The 23161-nt window shown below is 37.9% G+C and overlaps 1 protein-coding gene across 3 annotated transcripts in view; it reads left to right on the forward strand.

Annotated features, from left to right (window-relative positions):
- The window catches only part of LOC139139119 (tartrate-resistant acid phosphatase type 5-like), a 33834-nt gene extending 27778 nt beyond the window's left edge, over positions 1-6056 (forward strand). For all 3 annotated transcript variants that reach the window (XM_070707910.1, XM_070707909.1, XM_070707911.1), the window contains exons 2-6: positions 223-431; positions 1501-1625; positions 1982-2185; positions 3390-3534; positions 5000-6056. In XM_070707910.1, coding sequence (XP_070564011.1) covers positions 223-431; positions 1501-1625; positions 1982-2185; positions 3390-3534; positions 5000-5242 — 926 coding nt within the window. In that variant the 3' untranslated portion in view covers positions 5243-6056. The remainder of the gene's footprint in view (positions 1-222; positions 432-1500; positions 1626-1981; positions 2186-3389; positions 3535-4999) is intronic.
- The last annotated feature ends 17105 nt before the right edge of the window (positions 6057-23161 follow it).

A 23161-nucleotide genomic window follows, 5' to 3' on the forward strand; every position in this document is an offset into this window, starting at 1 on the left:
GCACACACAGCCCTGCTATGAAGATCAAATACCACACGAACACCAACAGTGTCAGCAATGCAATGGATACCTTTAGACACGGTCTCTCCACAAAAGAGAAACAGATCCATTTTCAATACACATTGTATTTGTTGCTGTAAAGTGATATTTGATATCCTGTAGCACTCTGAACACAGAAAGAGATATTGACAACGTTTATGTATGTATGCTATTTTCTTTCAGTATATAAGCCAAATGAAAATTCCTTACGTTACACAGTGCTGGCAGACTGGGGAGGAATACCGGAATTTCCTTACAGAACACCAATAGAGAAAGCTGTTGGCAATGCCATGGGTAAAGTGGCGGACACCTTTGGCTCCCAGTTTACATTAGCACTTGGTGATAACTTCTATTTTGATGGTGTCAAAAATGTTGATGATAAACGATTCACAGTAAGTTTTCAATTTCTAATTCCTCTTCAATTTTGCCTCTCTCTCTCTCTCTCTCTCTCTCTCTCTCTCTCTTTCTCTTTCTCTCTCTCTCACACACACACACACATATCATATATATCCTTGCTTTGGCCCAAACCCTTTGTTATCAATGGTGATTGTGGAAACATTGGCAGTGCACAGGCTAATATTGTGAGCAGAAGATGTGTAAAGTAACTTCATATCTGATACTGTTATAGTTAATCCTCTTTTTACCAGGCTCCATAAACAAACCACAGAAATAATTACAACTTGGGTGAAAGAGGATTAATTTTAATTGATGTTTAGCAGAGAAAGTGGACATTATCACAACTATTCACAAGTACAGATACAGATGTTTTAATTCACAGTATCCTATGACACTTCATTCAATTTCACATTAGTCCACATTCAAGAGGAAAAGTGATAATTTATCCACAATGGAGTCCAGTTCACATTAAAGGGCCTATGACATGACCAACATTAAAGCCCCAGTGCTGCTAACTTTTGATGATAATTTCACCATTTTTTTTTTGAATGTGAACCATAATTCATTGTTATTCTCCCCAAAGAATGTTGATATACACAGTATCCAGCTTGTCAACTCAGCCCCTATGGTTGTAAACTACATTGTTATTGTTGAAAACTGACTTCTGGTCTGGACTAGAAATTCAAATGTAAACAATAACCATGCATTTTACACATATAGACCTAAGTTGACAAGCTAAATAGTGGATGTTTCAACATTCTTTGGGGAGTAGAATAAGGAGTTGCAATTGATTTATAAAATAAAAATAATGAAAAAAACATCAAAAGTTAGTAGCACTGGGGCTTTAGGTGATGTGTTTCCCATAATACAGAATACTATCAGTTCAGAATGGATCTGATGTCTGTACAAGTGATGACAAACACCAGGCCATGCACCGCTTTCATTCATAAATCTACTCATGGTTTAATGTAAACCACACATGAATATATAGAGTTGAAATGAATTTCCCTTTTCACTTCCGTATATATAACCGATCATTCTATTGAATCATTTTCAATGGTGCAGGCTACCTTTGAGGAAGTGTTTCTGGCAGAGTCACTTCAGAATCCCTGGTATCTATGCGCCGGAAATCATGATCACAATGGCAATATATCAGCACAGATTGAATACTCAAAACGTTCAGAAAGATGGTGAGTTGACATAAAAAACAAAAATCTCAGAAAGAAATCATTAAAAGCTGACTGTTCCTTTAAATAGAGATATCAATATGTATACATTAAATGTATGTGTTTGTAACATGCCTCATATTTCAAAGGTTTTATGTACATTGTATACTCTTGATTAGATCCATATTGCTTACACAGTCTGTCCAATCAGCTTTAAAATAAGTCTCTTTAAATGAAAAGGCTGAGTCGATTCCAACTTGATAAAGAGGATGATTTGATGATTGCATGGTTTGACTATCTTTAACATGATGTCATTTATCGATGTGATTGCTTGTTTGTTTAAGTTTTTTTTCGTCATGTATCATTTTTCATTTTTATAGGAATTTTCCGGACACCAACTATAGCAAAGTCTTTGACATTCCTCATTCCAATTCTACCATGTTATTGGTGATGATTGACACAGTGATACTCTGTGGCAACACAGATGATATGATTCTAGGCAGCTTTCTAGAAGGGCCAATAGACCCTGCAAAGGCCAAAGCACAGTTCCAATGGATAGAGGATACATTAAAACAATCCAAACAGTAAGAATTTTTTTAAAATTTTGCTGCAGTTTATCACCCGAGTTATACATGATAAAGTTTGATGCATTGTAAACATTTTCAGTTTACCAGTATTCAATCTTTATGAACACTCAACATACCAGTTGGCATAGAAATATGTATTTGATATTACTTTAGTTTCATATGGCCATCATGTTCATTGGCTGTGCATGGTTGGTATAGAGCTAATATTACCTCATTTATGAGGGCTTGCCAGAGCTACACCCCAATATGAGTTTGAACTTTTAAAATAGACCACTATCTGATGTCTCTTCCAAATGTGAAACCCTATTTGTAATTCTTAACATGCAATCATTACCTGAGAATTTTACTTTGTTTGTTACCGTGGTGAAAGTGTATGGTAGCTAAACTGGCATGGCTATAAGAAACATCACTTTATCTTTAGATCAAAAAACAATATTTTACCGGAAACTGCTCAGAACGTTTGCTTTACCAATAACTGTAGCCAGGGGCATTAGAATCAGGCATGAAGACACAATGTTACTTTGTAATATAGTATTGGCAACATAGTGTAATCAGTATGTCAGTAAGCAGTGTAGCAACATAAGTTACATCAGTATAAGTACAGGGTTCTCCAAAAGAGGATCTTAAAGGCCTGTGTCAGGTGTCAGATTGTCTAGTCAGGAAATTTACTTACCAGACTACAATTTCGATAGAAAACAAAAGGCTATGACATCTCCATAATCCTCTTACAGACTAAAACAAACTTGATCTCAGGGATTGAGTCCTAGGTCTTTAAGGGGTAGGCCACCTCTCTGTATTTTTTGAGTAGTCTATTCTTATGTTTATAACCATACAAAAGAATGTATTTTCACGACAATATGCTAATTATGTATTGTTATGTAAAATGGCCACCCCTCTGATGTTCCAAGTGGAGGAGAACACTGAAGTACCCCAGTAACTTAGTATAAGGTGATGTATTTACTTAATCACTTGCTTTCTTTGTTGATACAGAAACATAAAATTTCATTGGAACAAGAAAAAATGAAAGCTTATTTACTGATAAGTTTTATGTGTATTTGTGTTCAAATAAGTTAAATAATTATAAATGTAAGCTCATGTAATAATTCAGCTCCTGAACCAGCTGTTCTTGATGACTTCATAAATACTAAAGCTCACATCAAGATGATTGAATACTCCTGGTTGTTTTGTTATTTGCACACAGTGACTATATCATTGTCGCTGGTCACTACCCTGTGTGGTCCATAGCAGAGCATGGCCCAACGGAGTGTCTTGTGAAGAACCTCAAACCAATGCTGGAAAAATACAGTGTAACTGCCTATTTCAATGGACATGATCACAACCTGCAGGTGAGAGCAAATGTTCAAGTTTCTGATTGGTTGTAGCTGATTTACAGCAACCTAAGCAGCCTGAAACTAGGGCTATTTCAGACTTGATTGGCTGTTTGGAAATTCTTCTGTAGGTACAATGAGTTTCAACCAACCAGATGACTAACAGCTTCTGAGACACTGCACATTAACCCAAATGTTTTAGTCTTTCATATCAGGTTTGCTGTGTGCAGAACCCTGAAACAAAAATACATTCTCAATTACAGCTTGGAGGCAGTTTTAACCTGAACCAGGCCGCTTCATTTTATTCGGAAAGTTGCTTGATAATTTAATTGCAATAAAAGTGCATGCTAAATGAAGACAATAGCCGTAATTATCAATGATACTTCAAAATGTTGTTGTAGAAAATAAGTTCATTTTTTTCTTCTACTTTTTATCCGGAATCATTAGTCTTGCTCACGCGACTCAGTGTGTACAGTTTGCCTTGCTATCTTTTAGAAGCGTTAATGAGATTTCTGGTATTGAACAGAATACAGTTGCAAACAACCATTGAGTAATAAAGCACACCCAGCGATGGTGTACCACGAGATTTTGACCAGTTCACAACATATATGCAGGAGTGATAGCGAGAGCATATATGAAGCGAACTGGTCAAAATCTCATGGTATATCGTCGCTTGGTGTGATTTATTGCTATATTATATCATAACAGTATATTGAAATTCAGGCGTGGAACGGGAAAACAGGATTTTTGCTCAAGCCGAGAGCTCGTACATATGCCAGCCTGGTATATCACGAATATACCACGGTTCTTTTGATGTCTCGACCAATCAGATCGCTGTATTTGCACCATCAATATGCTAGTATAATATATTTATTGAATATTGCACACATAAAGGATGCATTAACACTGTCAAACACTAGGCAGATCATCGTGATTTTTAAAGGAGAACAAGAACCATTCATCTACTATCTAGAGACACAACAAAATGCTGGTAAATACCTCAATAGTTACTGCTCATAGAGTGTTAAGAGAATGCATTGTCCAAAAGACATTAACAGCAACGGTGCTAGGACAGTATCAGAACTGTTTGCAACCTCTCCGCAGTTTTGTTGTGCGACTCAAAACCTGAGTTGTATCATATCAAATCTGCTGAGAGGTTTCTAGAAAATTATCAAAAAATAGAGACAGCTTATGACCTTAGATGACCATGAATTAAAAACACAAACACTGATTATGAATTGTTTTTTTTCAGTGCTGAAAATGTTAACTTTCCATTGTACTTGTCACAAAAAAGACCATAGGGGTTTACCATATGGAGCAGTTGCACATTTGACTTGGTAATAGTTCTTTTAAACTGCAGTTGCACAAAGAGTATTGTTCACACGAAATGACTCTGAAAGCATATGGATGAATGAGCCCGTGTGATTGTCTTATTTTTGCACACAAAAGTTGAAAGGTGACTTCGTGTATTCTTCCTTTGCAGCACATTAAGGACAACAGTTCCGTGGAGTATTTTGTCATTGGTTCTGGAGCCATTGTCGACCCGTCAACAGAACACATAGACAACATCCCAGCTGGCTCGCTGAAATTTCACTACGCTGACCCTGACAGCCTCGGGGGCTTCGCATACGTGGAAGTCACTCCCAAAAATATGAGTTTTACTTTCATTGATGCCACAGCTGGAAAGGATCTCTATCAAACTGTGCTGTATCCAAGGACTTCCTGATCTGAGAATTCTAACATCATATTCTCACATGTAACCCTTGCAAATTTTGTTAATGCGTGAAATTTACAGTGCAGTTCACATTAGTAAAAAAGGCTTCCTAAATACAAGCCAGAGTAATAAGCTATATGTATGCAGGTGAGACGATATAACATTGCTCGATTGTCTGTTTCAACTTAGTTGAAATAGACAAATTAAGCCGCTGTGAAGTGGTAGGTCCCATTTCACAAAATGTATTTTAATTTCATTTTCTATATGCTATGCATAACCAAGGACAACTCTCTTCCCTGTTGTTATTTTTTAGGACTGCTTTATGAAATTTCATTTCTGAGATCCATTTGTAAATGGAATCTAAAAAAAACTGCTGATAGCCTTATCGTATTCAGAAATTCACAGCAGTTAGCAAAAGATGTCAAAGGTCAGCAGATATGTGCAAGGATGAGAGGTCAACAGTAGCAACGAGGGTTTATAATAATGTGTGTCATGTCCATTATGATGTCTTCTGACAAAAACACCAAGAAATACAGCTAATCAACAGAGATGTCTAAAGTTGCCCGTCAATGGATCTTCCCTCAATGTCTCGTCGACAGGCAGATCTGTGAATTTACATATCAGGTGTATAAATCTTATCACAATGGTGGCTGCCAAACATTGCAATTTACTGTTTGTATGCATCAGTCCAAAGCAGTCACTATACACCTGAGCTGCCTAAGAATAAGAAACATCTTGCAGACAATAACAATGACATTGATTTTCACAATTTGCATGTTATTAGGTGCTGTTTCTATGAGATGAAATAAAAGTATATTTCCTGTAATGTTAGTCTTCATGATTGCCATTCTTTCCTTCAAGCTGTCACTGACTTAAAATTTTGCCCACGTCATGTGTACCATTTGTGAAACTTGATGCACTCTCTTGCTGAAGAATATAGTAAATTGATTCAATTGAAGACCTTCAGCACATATGTAATGATTATGTTAGCTGGGCATGGTTTGCTTGTAATAATAGTATGCGGGACTATAGAATTATGGACCAACAATGAAGAACTACGCCAGTCAATACGGTAATCCTAGGGGGTTCAATTGCTTCAAAATGCTATGGAAGTGCCCCCTAAGAAAAGTGTACAAAAGAACGATTTGTCACTCTTTTAGTGGGTGGACCTAATATGTCAGCCCTTTGTCACCAGTACACATGGTTGCCAGTATATATGTGACACAGATGCACATATTTGACACAGATGCATATATGTGTCACCATTACATAGGCTGATGTGACACACATCAGAAATTTAGTAATTTTGAGATGCTTTCCCAGCATAACAGGTAAGTATAAGGTAGTATGCGTCTCGAAAGTGAAAGACTTAAACTTTCCTGAATGAGTACCTAACATTTATTGATTTGAGAAATTGAAAATGGCCGCCACCCCTGTGTTAACTCTATGGGAAAAAATAAAATGATTATAATTTTTGAAAAACTAATACAATAAGAATGTTTGCTCTATGAGCTTTAAAATGACATCCCACAAGTGGTAGATCAGAAAAGAATTATACAAATTTGAGTCTTAATATATCCCAGAGACACATTTACTGAATGTCTGCCTCTGAAGTACCGATAAAAAAATCAAATTTCCGGAAAACATTGAAAATCTAGCTTTACCAGGAATATTCCCCTCAAGAATACCAATGTGTGTGTCTAATATGATGATGGCAGTCTATGATTCCCTGCTTGTAAAACAGCTTTTACATCACGGATGTGTGCCTGAAGATAAACTTAAATGTTTGAATTCCACTTCGGTACTCAATCAGTAAAACCTATTTATTCTTACAAAGTTTGGATGACAGTTCAGTTTCCTTGAAGTTTGATGAAAAAAAAAATAATAGCAAATTTCAAATACCTTAGTCTGTAAAAATGAAAACCATATAAACTGCTGTGTATTTCTGCTAAAATATTTACTATTCCTTAATATGTTAATATCACTCACTATATGGAAAATTTGCATATCAACTTTAAAGCTCCATTCGCTCCTATGATATATTTTCCAGTATTTTTGTACTGCCTTGAAAATACAATCTCTTGTCCTTCTCCCATGTCAAAATACCCAGCATTCAGTTCATCAGTACCGCATGGATGTGTGTCATATCCAATTTCAGTGTGAACTTGAATTTATTTTTCAACAATAACATTTTATATTATGGACATTGCCTTGTGTTTGCATTACTGAACGACTGTGTATTTCAGCATGATACTGAACATTATCAAATGTCACAGCAATCGCCCTATTACAACAACTCGGGAGATACTGGTCATTATTTCCACCAACAATTTATTAAACTTATAAAAATAGTTCCTACATGTGTTTTGACATCTGAATGATGTATCGTATTTAAATGATGTTTCCGTATTTAAAACCCTAAGGCCATGGAGGTGGAACCTAACCCAATCCGTTCTGCCACCGTATCTGGTACATCGTACACCAATGTGTAAAGTATGATTTTATTAATCATAATCATAATTTATTAAAAATCGTAACTATAACAACAATGGGGTTTCCAGAAGGTATGTACACAAACTAGATGACATTGTTTGTAAAAAAAGGGTTATTAACACTCATATTAATGATTAATTGATATTCATAATTAATTTTTAATTATAACAGGAAAAATCAACACAAATAATTCGTACTTCGCCAGTGCCTCTATCCTTTCTGCCATGGAGGTGGACATCCCACAGGTGCCTGGAATTGCCAGTGTAGTATACATACCCTTTCTCTATATGTATACTACACTGGCAATTCCAGGCACCTGTGGGACATATCCCTGGAGTTCATGCTTCTGCTCAGGAATCCTTAAAAGGTGGGCACAGAGAACGGTGAACTCATTGTGTCACCATGGAGGTAGCTCCATGGTGACACAAAGTACATCGAGGGTGCATCTCACTGACTGTGTACTGATTGTACATACATGAGTCCCAACATCAGGAAACAACGGTGTAACCCTTTGATGATAGAGACTTCCTACTAATGTGCCTCCGGTTTTCCAAGTAAAGTCTGTTTATTCGGCGAACTTTACCGACTTAAAAGCAAAATAAGCCTATGCAATATGCATGAATGCTTCGTGATGCTTTCAGTCGATGGCATCAACTGCATCTTGGCCCGTATAGCTTATCCAGGTGTTTTTTTTAAACAATTGTCGGGTTTTGTTTTTACAGACAGAGATGTACAAGGGGAGGGGGGCTGCAAAACGGGTTATCGAAAGGGTACTACATCATGCACCAGCTGTTTGACTGCTCTACAGAACATTCAAGCTACGATACATTGTTGATGATTACGTCTTTTGTCAGGTGAAATTTATCAAATAAAGATCAGATTTTCTTGGTAGGAAGTTTACCTACTAGATTACACTTTCACTGGAAAACAAAAGGCTATGACACCTCCATAATCCTCTTACAAACTAGAACAAAATTCGATCCCTTTGCAGCCTTTGACCGGATACCCTACCTTTACAGGGAGTTTGGTACAGTATAAAATGACCGCTAAATTGGAATACTTTTGCGACGGTGTCATGTGGTCGATGGCATACTACTGGGCAAAAAACAGGAAGCCGTTCACACGTTCCAATATGCGTCCTTTGCATTTATAAGGTGGCAGTTAGATGATTGGCCTACCTCGAATGATTCCTAGGGTAAAAGATGTTACTTGAAGATGAAACTGATGCAAGAATAGAAGTATTTTCGAAACGTTTACACCTTATATTTCTAGTTCTCTGCTATTCCGAGGCAGTAAATATGACGGTACGTGTGATGTCAAAGGTATAGTAAGATCCAATCCCGATTAAGAGTAAAGTTGGCATTGCGCCATCTTTACATCGATGAAACTTGGATGTTCCACAAGGACACAACACAAAATTGAGTCAGGATTTCTCCCGCCAAAGTTTTGGTCGGTATATCATATCAACTGTATATCATTACAATCAGATTTAGATTAAAGCTCCATAAGCTGTATCGTTTGGCTATTTTTTTCAGATGTTTTGATTTGTGGTTTCCCTACACTTTCTGCATTGATACCCTAAACTATAATTTAATGCCAAGTATTTAGCATATCAACACAACCTATACGAGCATAATCTCCATTGTTGAAAATTGTATTCAAGTCCGGACTAGAATTCATTTGTAAACAATAAACAATGACCACTACACGCATAAAGCTGTGTTGACAATACTCGAAATTTCAGCATGACAAACGGATTAGGGTCAGACACGGTAGTTGATCTACAGAAGCAGAATACTGGAAAAATTGCCACAATTTACAGCTTATGTCCCTTTAATCTGAGACACGGTCGATCGCCAGTCTTGGATCTGTCAAACCTTTGCGCTTCATGAGATTATTTGGGACAAAAGTGTGCGATATCGGCATTAAGTGTGCAGCTGTAAGCATGCAGAGTGTACGGCTACGGGAAGAAATTGAAATAAATTTAAAGCTGGAGGTATAATTGTCTTGGCTTCAGGCGAAACACCTGGTAGGTCATATTCCATATTATATTACCATGCCTGCCTGTCGCATTTTGATTGGTCGAGCTGAACCATGTAACTGACCACAAATACATAGTAATGGTCTGTTTACATGCCCGTAAATATGAATAATAAGATTAACAACTCAAAGTATCGTAACTTTACAGCTCAAACGTAAATCATAATCAATCACAAAATAAATTATATTACCATGCCCTGCCCGTCGCATTTTGATTGGTCGAGCTGAACCACGTGACTGACCACAAATACACAGTAATAGTTTGTTTACATGCCCGTGAATATGAATAATAAGATTAACAACTCAAAGTATCGTAACTGTAGAGCTCAAACGTAAATCATAATCAATCACAAAATAAAATCGAGCACTTGTAGGTCAAGTTGAGATACCCTTTCTGAAAACATCTCAGGATTTGCCTATTTTTTAAAGCGCGCGTGTCAGTGCGTCGCGTAATGCTCAGTTTCTGGGGCCCAGTTGTCGTTCGCTCCTGAAATTTTCGGAAATTTTGACGGTTTTCTTGGGTTCGCTGATAATATAATGGAAATAACAGACTCCGCTCTGACCATAAACGTTTATTCGTGGGCGCGGGCTCGAGGAAAGCCAAATTAACGGGCTCGGCAAGCCTCGTCCGTTTATTTTTGGCTTTCCTCTCGCCCTTGCCCACAAATAAACGTTAATGGTCAGCGTGTCGCCCGTTATTTCTATAATGGCGCACTTGTGGGCCAAGTTGAGGTACTTTTTCTGAAAATATCTCTGGATTTGCCAATATTTTACAGCGCGCGTGACAGTGCGTCGCGTATTGCTCAGTTCTGGGGCCCAGTTGTCGTTCCCTCCAAAAATTTTCGCAAATTTTGACGGTTTTCTCCGGTTCGTTGATAATATAATGGAAATAACAGACTCCGCTCTGACCATTAACGTTTATTTATGGGCTCGGGCTCGAGGGAAGCCAAATTAACGGGCTCGGAAAGCCTCGCCCGTTAATTTTTGGCTCACCTCTCGCCCTTGCCAACAAATAAACGTCAAACGTCAGCGCGTCGCCCGTTATTTCTACAGTAACTGGCTGTCGATGCAACGGGTATGCACAGCCGCACCCACACTCCCGCGGCACACCGGAGGAATAGTAGCACACTTTAGTACCGATCATACGGTACTGCAAGCAATATTCGTCTAAAAGTTATGAAAATGATCAATAAATGTCATTTTCTTCATTATACAAGCCTTACCTGTGTCTAGTGTGTGTTTATTTCTTTACCCTAGCTATCTCTGTAGGCCTATAGTATTTCAAAGAAAACAGTCCATATCTGTTAATTCCCCTCCCCAATCCCCTTCATTAATTTATTCTGCCGATCACTACCGTGGGAGCTTTCGCCCTGACCAAATAACTTGTTGGCCGCTCATAAGTCCGTCTACTACCTTATGAGCTGCTGACGAGTTACTTGGTCAGGGCGATAAACCACTACGTTGGTGATCGGCAGAACAACAACGATTGGAACTAATTTGGGATAATTGGATGTCTTAAAATCTGCAAATGTAAGCTGATCTGCCTTTCTGTTTACGTTACACACTTGTTTTTATGACTGAATTTGTAATATTGAGACATTCAGCTGTAGGGCACCTAAGATTTTTGAGAACTTTGAAAATTATGAAGATCCAATTATCCCTAATTAGTTCCAATCGTGTTCATCAGAGATAGCAAATTTGAAATGGCTGAGTCTGTGGGATCATTGGTTTAACTGAACCACGTTTAGACGGTACTGATCAAAAGAACACAGTTTTTCCTCAGCATTTATCTTAATATTTCAGTATTTGTGTATTTTTTGGATTACACAAGAAAGTTAAAAACTTATTTCCATTGTGGTCCTAAAATAAAAATAGAAAAAAGGTAACGTTACCCAAGCAACTCTTAACGAAAACTAGCAGAAAATACAAAACTTCGACAGACCGAAACATTGGCAAGCAGGCAAAACACACATTAAAACAAAAAACAAGAAGAAGATCTTTGAGTTTTGAGTACATTTAAATTTTAAACTTCTTTTTAAAGGTCTTTAAAAATGACATGAGTTATGAAAACTACATGGAATATTATTCCACAACTGTAGTAACTGAAAGCAGGAATGCATGTTGACCATGAGAACCGAAAGCTGGTAATCGAATAGAATATGAACTTGCTCTGGTGTGGTATGACAGTTTACTGTTGAATTAAAATGTTCAGAGAAATACTTAGGGGCTTGATTATTGGCTGCCTTGTAAAGGCGATTCAATATCAGCTGGTCTACTCTGTGTTCAATAGGCAGCTAGCCTTCAAGCTGTTTTTTGAAATGCTTAATTGACACATGAGTTCTGACTAATCTGACTAATTTGTAGTGGGAGCCCTGTATGTTTGACCTCGTACGTCTTAGTCAAACTGACAAATCAAAATGTACAAGCATAGTCATAATGGCATCGAATAAGGGAAGTGACAAGTACAATTTCCTTATATTACAATCCCAAAAATGAGATTTCCGATAAAGGAATTTAAGAGGGGCATTAATTTTGTTCAGGGCATTCTTTGCCATAGACTATCTTTGAGCGATCGATCAATAATATCTATACTCCCAAATATTTCACCGAAGTTTTCTTAGAAACCTCGGTTCCATGATCACAACGACTTTTGAAATAATCTGCAAGTCACAGCATATTCCATGTCATTTACATAAATGAAGAATAACAGAGGTCCTTGAGGAAGAATTCCACCAGATTATATTTGTACATCAGAAAAAGCACGACAAGCTGCCTTCTATTTGAAAGATAAGATGTGAACCAGATAAAAGCTGTTTGCCAGACAAGCCGATCAACTTAAGTTTACAGAGTAAACTCCTATGATCAACCGTATCAAAGCTTTTTGTAAATCGCTAGTTACCCTTATCAATTTCCGTACGAAAATAATCAGTTAACAATAGTAGGCAAGTATCCGTTGAATAGGATGCACGGAATTCAGGTTGAAACCTGTACGTAATGTTTGAATCCTCGACATACTTTAACAGTTGGTCATGCATGTACTACCTTTTCGATAACCTTGGAAATGACACTCAATATTGACACAGGTCGGTAATTACTTTATACTTCACCTTTACTTTTCTTTTTGTGTAATGGGACTACTCTTGCGTTCTTCCAATCAGTAGGAAATTTCCCCAATTTCAACGACAAATTGATGGATTGAGATAAAGGACATGCAATGATAGCGGCAGCATCTTTGGTGAACCTGGCCGGAATACCACCTAAACCAGTAGCCTTTGACGAATTGATGTCGAAGATAGTCCACACCAAAAACAGATTAGTCAAAGGAGTCAGGCCGACCACCTTTGTTCCGACAAAAACCTTGAAGATTAGATAAATTAAAACGACCCCTACCGATAGGAAGTTTCTCGACAAGGCTCGCAGCGATAGTCGTCCAGAAATGGTCAAAGTTTTTGGCCACTTGTGATTTATCAAAACTAATCGAGTTGCCATGACAAAGCCCAAAGGAACCCGGAGACACTTTTGACTGAGACCCAGGTATCTTAATGTTCTCCACAGTTTTCTCGGGCAGTTCCTTTCCTCGGAGAGCTTTGAACAGAAACACTATTTTTTTGCGTTGTCAATTCATTGACCAGTCGAATTTCGGGCCCAACAGGGTCATTGGACGATTTAAATTTCGAGAATAATTTATCACTGTTTAAAATATCTGCATCCATCCATGGTTTAGAATTTAATTTTGTTTTAAACGAACAGGTCGTAAAGGGGCAATAGAGTCCAACACTCCCTAAAACAATTTTTGAAAATATTCCAGGCGGTGTGTACCTCGTCACGATTGATGACCTTTCACTTAATTTTGTCTTAAAATCACTCTTCGAGTAACTCTTAAGAGACTGTGCTGTGACGAAATGACTTAAAGTGACTGACCTTTCTCGTACAGTATATAATACGATGGTCATTAGTTCCAACATGCACTCAAAACTGACTAATTTTGTCTGGGTCAGATGATAATATGAGGGCAATAGTTGATTTACAAGTTTGTGTCACCCTTTATCAATTGAGAGACATTCAATAAAGCACACAAATCCCCGAAACTGCTGGGTAGACCCGCAGTTGAATTTTCAGAATTTGCAATATTGGTATCAAAATATCCCGCGATGATTAACTCAGAATCGACATTAAGCAAGTCATAAAAAATCGATTGTTTGGTTAAGCAATAAAGCACACCCAGCGATGGTATAGCACGAGATTTTGACCAGTTCACGACATATATGCACGAGCGATAGCGAGTGCATATATGAAGTGAACTGGTCAAAATCGAGTGGTATACCGTCGCTGGGTGTGATTTATTGCTATTATATTATAACAGTATATTGAAATTCTGGCGTGGAACGTCAAAAACGGATTTTTGCTCAAGCTCAGAACTCGCACATGTGCCAGCCGTGGTATATCGCCAATATATCACGGTTCTTTTCGCGTCTCGACCAATCAGGTCGCTGTATTTGAGCCATCAATATACTGGTATGATATAATAGACGATAACACGTACCAATAATGAACGGCTTTGTTATTGGTAACAGAGTCTCTACCTCTAGAGAGAGCCTCGAGATCACTGTGGTGCAGTTATTGGCAGTTAATCTTGTGATGTACTTAGCTTCGGCGGGTAAAACCTTCAATGTCTGGTCAAACAGTCAATATTCTAATAAAGAGTTATCTATCTCAACACCTGATGCTACCTTCTACAAGGAACGCAGTAATTCTCGGACAAACACATTCTCATCGGGAAAATGCGGCGCATGTTTAGACATTTGCCTAATCATAGTGATCATATATGATTACTATAATCTTTTTCTCAGAAATTGGTAAATGAGAATACATCCAGTTTCCTTGACTTTGATATAGACCTTGACGTATTTCGTTTCGTTCTTGGAAAAGCAATTAGTGTATATTTCTAGACCTGGACACACTTCAGTTCGTAGGAAAGCGATACCTGAAAAGCGGGCCACCGTTAATAGTAATTAATGACTGCAAGCGGGCCTTCATATTAACATTAACAATGCCAGCACGCGTCATCAGGACTGGTCATATTAGTAGTGCTGCTTTTGCCTCCGGATGAGTAAATGTCATCGATGGGAAAAATCGTTACTGCGCTGACATCCATCGATAGAGGTGTTTGTGATTCTCAAAATATGATAAAGATGGGTGAATGCTGATTTTATGGCTCGACAGTTGCTTCGAATGTAACATAGAGGGCGAAATGTATTCTGTCGTCTCTGTTTGTACTTGTCACTATTGTGACGTCGCTGGGATCAACTTTCGATTATTTTGTATTTTAGAAGTAAAGACTGACAACAACTTTGACATCCAGTAACAAACACAAATTGCTCTGACTTATGACGTCATGCCGACCGGATAAGACACGATCTTCCGAGAAAGAGACAACGCAGCACCTTCAATTAATTATGTAAATTTTGGTAATAGAGAAACAAATTGCCCAACATTTGATATTCGAATTGCAGCGACCCCTGTATTAACGTTACGAGAGAGAAATCAATATTTTATTTTCGAAAAAACCAAGACGGTGACAATTTTCTCAATCCAAGAGCGTTAAAATAAGCCCCCACACGTAGTGGATCAGTATAGAATTGTTTAAATTTTAGAGTCCGAACATCTGTTCATAAGGCGTTTTCTACCTTAATTAATTTGACTGATATGAACGTCTTAATTATTACATTAGAGCGATTTGAAAGTCTGTTCAGGCAATCTACTGATCTCTGAGAGCTTGCCATACTAACATAAAACCTAAATTGTTGTCTTTATTCCGCTGCGTTGAGAAAATCTTGAAAACAAACAGAAACATGCACCAACGCATCGCAGCCTGTGGCTTACAGATCCTTTTATATACTACTACGTCACTCGTGCGAAAGTCATGGGTTTTTTCTTGGAAGAAATAAATCAAGCAGACTAATTATCTGAAGTGTTTCACTTTCCACGGGGAGAAAATTAAACGCCCACAGAAACATGTTTTAAAGAATTTCCATTCACTATTGATACATTGAAGGAAGTCTCCAGCTTTATGCCCTCGAGTTTCTGTTGTTCACACCGGCGCCTGTTGTGTGAGTTTGAGTAACCACACATGTATTATTAACATAACATCGTCATATGCCGAGATTAAAAATGTTCTCCCGGGTATCAGAAAACGCCATTACGCGAATGGTGCATTTCTGAGAACGATCTGTCAAACATTGATTGATCTAAGTAAAGAAATCCCACCCATCAGAAATAATCCACACAGCACAACAGATTTCTTTGGAACAACAGGAATAATTTGATTGGTGGGAAATCTGTCTCCTTCCGAGAATTTGAAGAAGCAGGGGTTTTATATTTGGAGCACATGTACAGAGACGATGGCCAATTTCCGGACAGGGAGTGTACGTGCGCAGGAAAGGTGTCTCTCAGTCACCCATATGGAGATGGTTTGGGTTGAGGAGTGGCAACCAGCTGTGAACCAGTAAACAAAAAATGATGTGACGGAGAATGAAATAAAACTGATTTTGGCAGCGACGCTATCATTCCGGAACGCTGCACAACCAGAATATTAACTCAGAAACTAAATGATAATTTCTTGATATTTTGAATATTAATATATCATGCCAGGAACCGTTTTATGTGCTTCCATTTAATATCACCATTGACTCTAAACTGAAAGAATTTCAGTTTAAAATTTTGCACAGTATTTTGTACACAAATGCCAGACTTAGTAAAATGGACCCTCCTGCTATTGAAAATTATCTTTGTACATTCTGCAAAAGAGCAGATGAGGCATAGCATCATGTATCATACGTGTGCCAACATGTTAAAATGCCGTATTTATGTTATGGGGACACAAACTGAACTTGCGAAAAAGGCCTGAAGCTCGGAATGTTATTTTAGGTGGTCCAAAGCTGTCATGTATTATTAATTTTCTACATCTTCTTGGTCAGAGGTGCATCTATTCCAATTTGTCACGTAGTCAAAAGATTACAAAAACCTTCCAGAAATCGTGTTTGTAGTCACAATAAACCCACAGAGTGTTTGAGCTCAAAGGTTTTGATGTGAATCGTCAATTTGTCTTGTATTTGAGTTTAGGTTCACGTTTAATCTAGGCCACGTACAATGCACTTTTCGGATCATGTCCCTTTAATGTGATCCATTTCTTTTGTTTTTGATTTTATGTTAACCCTCTCCCTACTTTTGACATCCAACCAAGCGTAAGGACAACGAGGGGGGTCTACGTTATGTGCGGTAGCTGCACATATATGGTAGCTGACTGGTAGCCGCCGTTATTTCAAAGTTTGGTTTCTGTTATACCCGTTACCGACAGTTTGCCGAGTCGTCCATTACATGTATTTTACATATTGTCTTGTCGGCCATTTGAGGTCATTGCAGAGACAGTCTTCACTCGAATCAACTTCGTAGCTATCCTTGTCTAATATTATCTTTGACGGTGTTGTATCATTCGAGAAGTCAACAATATCGTAAGAAATGTAAAAAAAAACATATCAGGCGTTGCGAATTTTCGTAAAATGGGAACTCGACAAAACAGGATGTATGGAATGCTGCAGCTGTAAAGGTGGTGAGATCGTGTGGTGTAGTGTGCTTGTGTTATATGGTCCTTCAAAATAGTCCTATTATTGTCGCAATATTTTGTGAAATGTTGATAGTATGTGATGCAATTTCGCCATACTGTTTTAAGCATTGTCACTACATTCTGTTTTGTCCAAACATTTGTTCAAGGACCAAATATTTTATTTTGGTGTACCAGGGATGTCTTTCAGGTCATAAGTAATTCGCGAGATGTTGACCTACTGAAGGTTTGTCAGTCTCCCAGTAAGTTCAACACCGTAGCTCATTGGAATTGTTTACAGACTAACAACAGTGTGTGGTCAAGTGATCAGGGGTTGCAATGAAAGTATTAAGTAAAAGGAGAGGAGACTATAATCGATAAAAATGCAGTTCCCCCTCTTTTTTTGATATATCATAGACTTGGTTCAAGTCGGTGAATTTTTAAAAATAAAATCATTTATGATAGTTTCTCTTGCGTCTCTACTATTTCGTACAAAGCTATTGGGAATTTGGTAGCCCAGGCCAGGTTTTCCCAGCGATTGAATGCGTCACCTTTGAGTCTGCGCAGTATAGTGAGTTAGTTTCTACCGGATTCCGGGTGAAACTCCTCTGTACAGTGTTCACCCTACTCATCGCGTGCACTTCACTTACGCGCGCATTTCACATGAATTGCGTTCACTCAACTCAAACATTCACAAATCATTGAATTGAACCAAGTCTAGATATATCACAGATATCGTCAAATGAATATATGAATGTATATTGATTTTCGAGCTGGTCCCTATGGTCTTACCTGGTACAGATAAGCTTATCTAGTCGGCCGTCATTTGCATTTCAAGTTGCCCAACGGTGTAGCTTTGTGAAGGTATGCATAGGAATTGTTGAATTTCGAAAGATAACGGTAGTTATATTTGAAAATCGGCCTCTTACATTCCAGAATGGTCAATATAGGACAAAGATAAGACTCAAATCATGCTTACCTTATTTATCGCTGGCTTACTTGACCCAATTCTCTCAGAGATGGGAAGTGAGGTGAAGAAATTGTTCCGTGTCGGCGTGCGTATTCTTAGGCAGAAAAAATCCTGGTGAAAATAGTAACGAATTATTTAGTATTATCTTTTGTTGCCAATAGACACGAAATTACAGCATATACCAGGAACCAACCTGGGAAAAAAGTACATTTGATAACATCAAGCCGGATGCATTAGTATGCATAAAATAATAAATAACAATGAAAACTGATATTCCAGATTGAACGAGAGATCAGTTTTGTAAAGTTTTTTGTAAAATCATTTAGAGGCATTGTAAATCTGTTGTAAGCCTTGTTTCATTATATATTCAAAACCTGCTGGTTGTGTCTTTGACGTCATTGAAACTCAACTGAACCATGTTGTATGAACTCACTTGACGCCTACTCTAGAAAAAGACGTAAATGTATATGGGGATTATTTTAAAGCCATAGGGGAATATGTTAAAACGATCGAGGAAATTACCCCAGGGCATGGACATACATTTTTTTTTTTGTGCACGAAGAACGCGCATTTCGATTTTTACTGTATTAGTTTGATTAAGGTGGTTAGTATCAGGTGAGCTCGCCTTGGCCTGTTGAGAGGCACTGGGAATCTTTAAAAAATATTGATTACACGAGACGTTCAGAGTTCCTTGATCCTACAGAGACTTTATTTCTTGTTAGAGTAGACAAGCTTGACAGGTACTATCGCCAAAGATACGCAACTCCCAGGGTCTAAATGTCTTGGACTAATCGTTGGTCGTTCTGTCCCTCCACCGCCCTGTCTGTTGTATTCCTTCGTTCTCCTTGTTCGTAGTACTCCCCTCTCGCTGTATGTCCTCTCTCGTATTGTTTTAGAATGGGCTTTTGAACGTTATCTTTCAGGCATGACTTTGATCATACAATAGATATGAAATAAAGATACAATGATGCATGTACATGATAAACATCAATGTCACATTTGATATTTAAACGTCACTGTGGCACGTTGCAAACCCATCACGTAAAATACTAATGTCCCTTCATTAAGAGTTGACTACCGTCATCATTTTTAATATAATTCAAATATATTCTTGTTTTCGTCCAGACTTCCGTAAACATCCTCGTAAATCGTAATTAGCGTCTTTGTACATTTGTTGCAAATATGGATTGTATCATATCGACCTAATAGTATGCAATTGAGATCTTGTGTTTTTGATTAATAATTGTGCTGGTGCATAAACTTTTGTTTGAGATAAAGTATATCAGTAACACTCTCCGTCTTTCAAGCAATGCGTCCCGCATTGTAATTTATAATCCATTGAAATTTTTAAAGTGTAAAGGAAAAAAAAATCATACATTTACGACAACTTATAAAGTCTTTTAAAAAAGCAGAAAATTACATACCAACGGGAATTCCTTGATTTTTATCGAGTTTTAAATGGTGAATACTGAAATGGCTATCTCCGTTAACTCTGGAGAAAATAAGTTCACTTTTGTTTCATTTTCCTTACTTCTATTCGTCATCATCACATCGTCTTCCCATTAATACAATATCATTGAGTCTGATATTCAACTTAAAATATCTTAATACAACTTAATGGCGCATTTTCGACATTATAAGAGGCAGAATTGGATAATCGCCGATTTCTCACATCAGTTTCAGATATTCCCGTCCTCACGTCATTGGGGCCCCCTTTAGGGGGGCGCATAATGTTCACACATTCTCATATATCTGTTTCTCTCCCTTTTTGTTGAACTTAAAAAGAAACAAAGAATAGAAGAACATCTCAAAATAATTTCGTGAGCTTAGGTATGCAAAATTTGAATTTTAATGTCATTGTCTTGCTGCGGTATGTTTCCGGGTAAGCGTGCTTTTTTTGTGACTTGTATTTTATGCATCTCCGAACTGCAAATCAAACACGTATGTAACTGGTACAGAATCATGAATCTGCCGCCCTGAAGTAAGTTCTACACAATGCCTTATCTGTTTTGTTAGTTCCCACGGACACCGTCCGGGGGGACTTATAGGTTTGGTCATGTCCATGCGTCCGTGCGTCCGTCCGTTCACGCAGATATCTCAGATATGCCTGGAGTGATTTCATTCAAACTTGGTACAAGGATTACTTCATATGTCATACATATGCACGTCGATTTGTTTTGTGATACGATCCAATATGGCCGCCAGGCGGCCATTTTATTACGATTTTTTCATGTACAGAGCCATAACTCAGACATATTTCAACCGATTTTATTCAAAGTTGGTACAAGGACATTGACCAATGTCATAGATATGCACGTCAATTTGTTTTGTGATACGATCCAATATGGCTGCTGTGCGGCCATTTTGTTACGATTTTTCATGTACAAAGCCATAACTCAGGCATATCTCAACCGATTTTATTCAAAGTTGGTACAAGGACATTGACCTATGTAATACATATGCACGTTGGTTTGTTTCGTGATACAATCCAATATGGCCGCCAGGCGGCCATTTTATTACGATTTTTCATGTACAGAGCCATAACTCAGACATGTTTCAACCAATTTTATTCAAAGTTGGTACAAGGACATTGACCAATGTCATAGATATGCACGTTAATTGTTTTGTGATACGATCCAATATGGCTGCTGTGCGGCCATTTTGTTACGATTTTTTCATGTACAAAGCCATAACTCAGGCATATCTCAACCGATTTTATTCAAAGTTGGTACAAGGACATTGACCTATGTATACATATGCACGTTGAATTGTTTCGTGATACAATCCAATATGGCCGCTAGGCGGCCATTTTATTACGATTTTTTCATGTACAGAGCCATAACTCAGACATGTTTCAACTGATTTTATTCAAAGTTGGTACAAGGACATTGACCAATGTCATAGATATGCACGTCAATTTGTTTTGTGATACGATCCAATATGGCTGCTATGCGGCCATTTTGTTACAATTTTTTCATGTACAGAGCCATAACTCAGGCATATCTTAACCGATTTTATTCAAAGTTGGTACAAGGATTACTTCATATGTCATACATATGCACGTTGATTTGTTTTGTGATACGATCCAATATAGCCGCCAGGCGGCCATTTTATTACGATTTTTTCATGTACAGAGCCATAACTCAGACATGTTTCAACCGATTTTATTCAAAGTTGGTACAAGGACATTGACCAATGTCATAGATATGCACGTCAATTTTTTTTGCGATACTATCCAATATGGCTGCTGTGCGGCCATTTTGTTAAGGTTTTTTCATGTACAAAGCCATAACTCGGGCATATCTCAACGATTTTAAACAAAGTTGGTACAAGGAGAGCGTCCAATGTCATAGATATGCGCGTCAATTTGTTTTGTGATACGATCCAATATGGCTGCTATGTGGCCATTTTGTTACGATTTTTCATGTACAGAGCCATAATTCGGGCATATCTCAACCGATTTTAAACAAAGTTGGTACAAGGAGAGCGTCCAATGTCATAGATATGCGCGTCAATTTGTTTTGTGATACGATCCAATATGGCTGCTATGTGGCCATTTTGTTACGATTTTTCATGTACAGAGCATAATTCGGGCATATCTCAACCGATTTTATTCAAAGTTGGTAAAAGGACATTGACCTATGTCATACATATGCACTTCGATTTGTTTTGTGATACGATCCAAGGAATTAAATTAATTGCTAATGTGCATTTACATGATGAACTTTTGTTTTTAGGGTGAATGTCCAGAAGCACTGCATCAAACTTTATAAAATTGGTACCAGTGATAATCTATCAGTGTTATGATAGGATGCAAAATGTTTTGCAACATCCTGTTGATTAATTCCTAGTTGACTCATTTAATGACCTTTAGGATGGTGGCCTACATTGGTTTTATGTTTTCATCACCATGGAACTCATTCTTGGCCATTGAGCGCCATCTGTATCAAAGTATTTTTATCACAGACCTAATTAATGAAGAGTACTCTATCCTCTCTGAGGACTTGTAATCAAAGTACCCATTAACAAGTGGGGACTGTGTCATCAACGATGACTTGTTTGCCAAGAAGAGAAGTTAGCCTAGGAGAAGATAAAACTCTTTAAAGGGAGGGGGTCGTAGGTACAATGCTCAAAGGTAGCCAGGGACCCCTACGACCGTTTTAAACACTGTATCTAGGGTACGTTGGCGATTTTATGAAAGTTAGAACATGTTTTTTAACAATGAATATTGTTGCAGCTATGTTGACTTGATGCATCTAGATATCATGCATGAAATACATTGTTTTTAAACAATAAAGTCGCACACGCGCAGTTCCGACGACTGCCCCGCTTCCCGTACAGGGCTCTCCTATTTTCGCACTCTTTTGTGGGTTGACCTTTAACACATTGCCTCTCTAATGTCAATGAAAAAGAACATATATTTTGCGCTATCATTTAAAGCAGCAAATTAGCTCTGTACTTCTGGAACTGATGGTACCAGTGAAAGGCTGGGTACTTCAAGTTGAATGGAAATGTCTACACGACCATCAAACTTGGATCGGGTTTCATTTATCACGAAGAAATACATTCTGTCGGACGTGAAACACACATGGATCAAAGCACGGTCCCTCTAGAGGGACCGTGCTCAAAGTGTTGCCAAATCGACAAAGCGGCAGAGATTTTTTCCTGTTACTTCATATGGTTTTAACAATATTTCTCAGTAATTGTTCAAGTTTGTCTGTTTTGTTGCTGTGTTTTAACTCTGTATCCGTATTTTTCTGAGAGTTCTCCATAAATGACCTCAGCTGTGGAAGTCATTATTAATAAGGTAAATAAATTAAAATTGAAC

Source organism: Ptychodera flava, chromosome 8 (genome assembly GCF_041260155.1).
Source record: "Ptychodera flava strain L36383 chromosome 8, AS_Pfla_20210202, whole genome shotgun sequence".
In the NCBI taxonomy this organism is placed as follows: Eukaryota; Metazoa; Hemichordata; class Enteropneusta; family Ptychoderidae; genus Ptychodera; species Ptychodera flava.